At 36.2% G+C, this 7,653-nt stretch overlaps 1 protein-coding gene across 2 annotated transcripts; it reads left to right on the plus strand.

Annotated features, from left to right (window-relative positions):
- The first annotated feature begins 779 nt into the window (after positions 1-779).
- Positions 780-4,267, plus strand: LOC145214276 (coagulation factor IX-like). Of its 2 annotated transcripts, XM_080082772.1 has the most exons (11): positions 780-921; positions 1,043-1,203; positions 1,474-1,498; positions 1,556-1,675; positions 1,804-1,912; positions 2,332-2,445; positions 2,626-2,744; positions 2,996-3,124; positions 3,419-3,535; positions 3,741-3,857; positions 4,116-4,267. In XM_080082772.1, exons 1-5 carry the CDS (start codon positions 855-857, stop codon positions 1,869-1,871), a joined length of 441 nt encoding a protein of 146 aa, XP_079938898.1. In that variant the 5' UTR covers positions 780-854; the 3' UTR covers positions 1,872-1,912; positions 2,332-2,445; positions 2,626-2,744; positions 2,996-3,124; positions 3,419-3,535; positions 3,741-3,857; positions 4,116-4,267. The 2 variants fall into 2 exon arrangements, with proteins under 2 accessions (XP_079938898.1, XP_079938899.1); XM_080082773.1 differs by lacking the exon at positions 2,332-2,445.
- The last annotated feature ends 3,386 nt before the right edge of the window (positions 4,268-7,653 follow it).

Here is a 7,653-nt window from a genome sequence, read left to right on the forward strand (position 1 = left end):
TGCTCTTTACGCCATCTTTCGGTATTTAGCAAACCGTTTCTTATGTGAGTTCCTGTGTTAGTAACTCTATCCGGTACGTGTGCCACTAGTGGTACGCAAAAGGCATTTCTGTGGTTTATTTATTCCGTATTATTGCACACGAATCGCCTATCATGACATGCAACGTTTCTCACTTAAAACAGCAGGTTGCGTGTCACTTGCTATGCTGGTGCAAAATTAGAATGATAGCAACTTTTTGCAAACAAAATGTTTTGCCTTAAATTTTTTCGTTATGTGTAAAACAAAAAAGGAAAAAAGCCCATTAGATGTGTTAAACTTTAATTATTTTCGCACAATATCAAAGCTAAAACATTATTTATAAAACATTGTATCAAATGAAGTATTGTCTTGCATAAATTCTCGCATCTACTGCATTTCTTAATTCAAAATGTAACAGTTGTCTGATTGAAAAAACTCTTTTTAGGCAAGGACGGTACCCGGTGAAGATGCGTAACATTAGAACGTGTATTTTGAAATCATACTTAGGCATTTGTTTACTTGAGGACGTTATGTAACAGACTATATTGGCAAAAGCAAAACATTTGTTTAAATCACAGTAAGTCAACATATTTCAGACGTTGTTTGTGCAAAAGCATACGCTGTTGCCAAATTTAACAGAGGCTTGTGAAGAAGCTTTATTGAGTGACTTTATAGCACTGCAATATACAGTAAGTGTTATTTTGCTGGTACATAAACCTGAGCATTTTTCAGTCCATAGAAGTTTATCTAGCGAGATAAATACGACAGTATGCTTCTGTTAAATGCAGTTGACACGTTAAGAAAGTAAAGTTCTTTGAACGAATGCAACTTCCAAAATGAGATTAGCAGTGATTTTGATTTTGGTGTGCACCATTGCTAGAGTATTCACAGCTGAGTTTGGAGGCAAGTTTAAATTGATTGCATTTTTTTTAACCCATCTGACAAGTGTGTGTTATTGGCTAAACATTTGTTGCTTGCAACTATTTCAACGGTCCGTATGTATTAAAATTTGCTCAATTTTCAGTTTTCGTTGACAAAGAGAAGGCATCGGAGTTTTTGAAACGTGGCAAGCGGTCTAACGACGGTTGGACGGATTCGCAAAGATCAAACTTTGAAAGTGAATGTATTGAAGAACAGTGCGTGTATGAAGAGACAAGCGAAATGTTTGATGATCCCCAATCTGCAGTAAGACAAAAGCGAACTCTTTCTGCAACTATTTACTGACATGTTGCAATCAAAATATATGATATTTAGACAATAACTACTTTATCAAGGCAACATTTCTTGAATGCACGCCTGCATTGACGATACAACATTATGTTCTCCTATTGTAAACATTACAGGTTATGCTTTCCTTCTTTACTTTTTTAAAAATACGTTTATCCCTGTTTGATATGGAAGCTACGTCATCATTCAATTTACGAAAAAATGACAAAAGTTTTATTTTTATCTTAGAAACGTGCGTTTGACTCACTGTGGGGTAAGTCAAAATCAGAATAAATGGTTTTTGTTATCCTAAAAAGTCTTATTTCTTTAGACAAATGTACAAGCGATGTTGAAGCTTGTAACTCTACAGGCACTGTAAAATGCACAAACATTTACAACTCCGTTACTTGTGAATGCAAAAGAGGTTACACCGGACCAAGATGTGAAAAAGGTAATTTTCCATCTTTTAATTGAAAAGCGAAAAAAGGAGTATGCTTGCTCCTTCGGAACATCAAAATCTTATTTTCTGTTTAAGTATGAGTTTTTTAACGAGTGATACAATACTATGTACTGACGCAGATATCAATGAATGTTTGAGCGAGTATGTTTACTGCGAAGATACACAGGTTTGTGTGATACAGATGTGACTGCAGGGATGACGGTTGGACTGGCGATCACTGTGATGTTGGTAAGACCAAAAAATACATAATATTGTGTCTTTGTTGTTGAGGACCGTGAAACAGTCACCAACTAAAGGCATAATTTACTTTTTATACTTTCTATTGTTTTCAACGCTGCCGTAGAGCCTATAAACGAATTTCAAAAGCATAGTTGGTACATCATTATCATTTTACTTTTATAAGCTTATCTAGATGTAAAATTGGCAGTCAGTTCGTTTAATCAAATAAACAGCGGTCTTCGTCACAACGACAACTCTAAAAACATATACCATTTTCTTTCAATGCAAGTTTCAAAGACATTCAAAAGAAAAATTTTCGTTTTATAGTTTTTTCGCTATGTTTAGGACCTTTTTCTGCACCACAAATTATTTACAAGTAAAACAACCTGAAGAATTTTAATATCGAACTTATCATGCTGTATTTAAAGACGTAAATGAATGCAACCAAACCGACATTTGCCCCACTGGCACCTGCGTCAACATACCCGGTGCTTTTTACTGTACATGTGAACCTGGTGTGGAGGAAGGAGGCTGTTCACCGGGTATAAGTGATGTGTTGGAAATACGACAACTTAATATCGTAAAATCAATATGTTTTACAAAAGTCTGTTAGAAGCAAACGAGTTTACAAAGTCATTGAAAACCAAGCTATACCTATACCCATCGAAAAGCACTATTTGTACAGTAATAACTGATCTTTTGACCTAATTAATTTTTTTTAGATAACAATTTGTGTGAACTTTGGAGTCCCTGTAATAACGGTGGCACCTGTTTTTGCCAACAGTTCAGGGTTATTATTGTCAGTGTGAGAGCGGATGGACCGGCAGAGATTGTGATTCAGGTATGCAAAACAACAACGTGCCCTAATCCTTTAAATAAGACCCTGGTCGCAAAAAAAGGAAGATATTTAATAGTGAAACAAAGGCCCTTGATAAGACCCTCGATCCTAAAATAAAAACAATATAGTATGTATTTTACGTTGCCAAAAACTATTTCAGAAGAATTATGCTTGCTTTTGGAACAAAAAAAAATCGCATTTTCTGTGTTACTTTTGTTTTTTCAAGTCGTAATGAAATATATGTACTGGCGCAGATGTCAATGAATGTTGGCTCAGTTCAAATGAGGTTGTTTGTACTGAAACACAAGACTGTGTGAACACGGAAGGGTCGTACAGATGTGAGTGCCTGTATGACGGTTGGACTGGTGATAACTGTGATATTGGTAAGACGAAAAACGATTCAATAATTGTGTTATTGTGGTTGAGAGCCTTTAATGCTTTTTATTGTCCCAAGCGCAGCCGAACAGTCAGCATCAACATTTTAACAAGTTTTCTTTGATTTATCATTATCATAACGAAGTTAGCTTAACCATATCTACTGAGCGGTTTTCGTTTCTACGACAGTCCTAAAAACATATTGTTTTGTTTAATTCATAAACGTTTTCTGTACCACAAATTATTTACAAATAAAATAACCTGAAATTTTTTATTATTCAAATTTTTATGCTGTTTTTAAGACGTGAATGAATGCAACCGACCCTACCTTTGCTCCTTCGGCAGCAACTGCATCAATCGACCCGGCTATTATTACTGTACATGTGAACCTGGTATGGAGGAGGGAGGCTGTTCTCCAGGTATAATGGTGTGCTGGAAATAGAAAACTGAAAGTCGTAAAATTACTATGAATTACAAAAAGGCTGAGGACGAAACAAGCTCGTAACCATAAAGTAATAAATACAACTACCCGTCTACGAACGCTTGGCGTAAATGTCTTTTCCGTTTTTTTTTGGCCTGAGTATTTTCTGTCTTTTTTATCTGATTCTATTTGTTTTATTTTAGATAACAATGAGTGTGAAGTGTGGAGTCCCTGTGAAAACGGTGGCACCTGTTTGCCAACAGTTCAGGGTTCATATTGTCAGTGTGAGAGCGGTTGGACCGGTCTGTATTTTGATTCAGGTATGCAAAGAAAACAAACGCGATTCAAGTGTTTAAATTGGACCCTGATTGCAAAACAGAACGTGTTTGTTAGTGGAGTAATGGCTCTTGATAACACCCTCAATTCTAAAATTAAAACACTATGAAATGTGTTTTACGTAAGCTGTCAAAAAAATAATAAGATAGGGAAAATCCAGGGGTTTGGAAATTGAGAACAACTGATCTATGCAAAATTTAACCAAACCCATGAGTGCTTACAGTGTTTACCTAAACTTTCAGAAAGCTCTTGAAGGTCTGGAGACTCATCATGATCACATCTTACAACCACTTTAATCACTCGGCTTACAAGATTGTCACTGTATAAGTTTACCATTGCTTCACGTATGTCGTGTGTATCGCATAATGCAAAATACAATACATAATCGAGCACATGAATGAAAAATATTTTGCAGACCAGAACAACGGTTGAAACTCTGTTTGAACTAAAAAATCTAAATTTGAAAATTTTTTTTCACGGATTAAACTTTTTTTGAGTTTTTCTCTATTCATATGTATTATGTAAATCTCAGTTTCTGAAGAATGTAGCGGTCACGTGCTTTTAAACCATCATTTTAACACTTTGGTTTGGCTAAGCATCAAGTAGCCTAATGTAAAATTTTAACTGTGCAAGCATGATTTTTCGTTCCCATGGAAATTACACGTTGTTTTCGCGACACATGGTTTGGATTGGTGTAACTTTACTGTTCCAAGTGTTCATGATTCAATAACTATTGGAAGGTCATAGTTAGTGTTGTTGTTTCCACACTCTATGCCGCAAGAATCGCGATAGTGAACTTACTCGAAACTGCATACGAGCGATGCGAACCACGAGAAGCGGAAGAAATAACAAGCTTCCAAGTAAAGAATAACATAGCCCAAGAAGCTTAGCTGACGCAGGAGAACATTTCCAATCAAAAAGCCAGTCAAGGGCCTTGTCATTCATTGCGGGAACCACTCACGAGCCCCCACAATAACAATTCTTAAAGACCGCGGGAATCGATTTTTTGATTAGCAACTAAATGATGTTTTTCTTGATTATTTTAGGGTGAGTTTCGAAAACCGCTTTATATGTATACCCGACATAAAACTCCTTTTGTGAAGAACAATTGTTTACGCTTTCAGTATATAAAGGACAGTTTTGTTATTATTAGTAAGGTTTGGTTGAAAAACAATGTATGGATAAATATGAAGTAAGTATTTGTTGTCAACAGATACATACGCACTCATCAATTGTTTGTAGTCAGCAGATAATTATGTAGTCGCAAGACATTAGCAAACAAGTGTTAATTACAAACAATGCTTAAAGGACTTTAAAAAACATATATGCACTATTAAAGTTTTCACGTGTAAAGAATATAACTTTCCCCAATGAAAATTAATACATCTAAACTGCAGCCTCTGTAACCGAATGGCATTCAAATACAACAACGCAAATTGTTATTTTCGTTTTTAAAATCAACTACAAACCAGAATTTTCCGAAAAACAAGGTTTAAAACTACTAGTGTACAGATATTAAACAAGCACTTTTCGAATTTCAAGCAACAACGTAATCATGGAGTGGTATAGGATCAGACTGTACAAAAATCACCATTTAATGCGAAAGGTAGCCTATTATAGGTTGGTCAGCGTATAACTTAGACAAAATAGACCCATATGCCGATTTTGAGCTGCGCCCTATTAGTTTGATGTACCAACATTTTAATTTTTTTTACAATGGTTTGATAAATTTCCCGTGTAGAACACGCGGACCAAGCTGATTAGAAAGGTTAAAGCTAAACAAACGGCTACTAACATTTCTCAGTACACCTTTCAGGTTTTTATGTCGGCTATATTCGCTTTATTGGGCTTTTTAATGATATAAGAGTAGTTTGTGACATTACAGGCAAGACTATGTACGGAAAGAAGGCCACAGACCCCCGAACACATTAAATTACACACAAACAATTACTTTCTATTGATTTAAGGACCATTTATCTGCTAAGGTTTATAAAAAAAATTCGGACCATCGGACCATCGCCGGACAGGATATGGCGACGTGATATGAAAATCTCACAAACTGCGCATTTCAATGATGTAAGAGTAGTTTGTGACATTACAGGCAAGACTATGTACGCATAGGCGCCCCCACCTTGGGTTTGTAGAGCACGGTGGCGGCCACCGTAGATAGTATGTTGTAGCGGTTTTGCACAAAACATCGTAAAATCTGAAGAAAATCAGGATAGATTTCGTTTTGCAAACAACTGTGCTGCCAAAAAAGCAACAACACGTTCTTCAAAACTACAACCTGTTTTGGTCAGTGTCTTGTTTATGATGCCAAACACACAATTGTTTGCTAATAAATGTTTTGCCGTTATTGCGTACAATGTGACAGTTTTGTAATTAATCTTTTCTGCGTAATATGAAACGACATCAAGAACTTGACTAAACAATTTTCAACGATACTAAACCAACGATTAACAATACAGCAACGTGTTCCAAAATAAATATTATTTCAGACATTTCGTTTTTATTTATATGACGAACGTTGCATTCTATAGGAAGTTTGTTTTAAAGTTTAAACTTTTAAAGGGCTTTAAAGTTTAGATCTTGAGGTTACATGCATTAGTGACGTCGCTTAACGTGACGTCATATTTTTCGTTCGCCACCTTGCATTTTTGTAAAACTCGGCGCCTATGTTTGTACGGAAAGAAGGCCAAATATATTTTTAAACTTTTTTCTTCGACAGATAAGCAGATTTAAAAGGGTAAAGTAGATTAAAAAGTATTTTGACATGAAAGGCCGCATGTGACCTTTAGAGACTGCAGGTTCCCCATCCCCGATATAGGCTATAAAATATAATAAATCGCTCATTTAAGTCTCATCACAAGCTTCTGTTAAATTCAGAGGCTTATGGCAGAGCGTGTTTTTGCACAAACAACTTTTAAAATATGTTGGCTTGCAGTAATTCAAACAATTGTTAATAAAGTCTGACACATATCGTTATCAAACAAATGCCTAATTATGACGTCAAAATACACTTCAGAACGTTTATTTTGTGTTTTATATCCAAACTTATTCTCAGCATAAAACTGACCAGGCTTATTTTAGTTATTTTAGCGTGTTTGTGAGGAGTGCGTTTGCTGGGATTCACAAAAATTCGGACCATAGGTTACCGCCGGACAAGATATGGCGACGTGATATGAAAATCTCACAAATTGCCAGCCGAGACGTTAAGACATTATACAGCGGTACGAATAGGTGCTTGCCAAACGTGGACTATTTGATAGAAACTAACTTTAGGTGTTTACAAAACTTACGTTGCTGGTGAGCTTAAGCTGATAAAAACTTCCGCTGGTTGGCGCAAACCTACACCTTCTGAAAACTTACGCGCGTCATTCGGCCAACCACATACAGACATAAAAAAAACCTTGATCGGGATTCGTCCCCTGGAGTGTCCTGGGTTCGAACCCCGTGAAAAAAAAACTTGGCCGAACGGCGGGCAGGAACTTGGCCAAATGGCCTGGCGCGCCTGACCCATATGCAGACATAAAAAACCTTAATCAGGATTCGTTCCCGGGAGTGTCCTGAGTTCGAACCCTGTGAAAAAAAATACAGACATAAGAAAACCTTGATTCGTATCTGTCCCCGGGAGAAGATAAGTTTGTTTCAAACGTAACGACATATTATCTTAAAGTTGTTGTTATTGTGCTGTAACCTTACATGTTCCAAAGAAAATACTAGTGTAATGACCTTTGACAAAACTTGTATCTTACCAACTGCAAAGTCTGACAAATGTGT

Source organism: Phallusia mammillata, chromosome 2, assembly GCF_965637545.1.
Source record: "Phallusia mammillata chromosome 2, kaPhaMamm4.hap1.1, whole genome shotgun sequence".
NCBI classification, from domain to species: Eukaryota; Metazoa; Chordata; class Ascidiacea; order Phlebobranchia; family Ascidiidae; genus Phallusia; species Phallusia mammillata.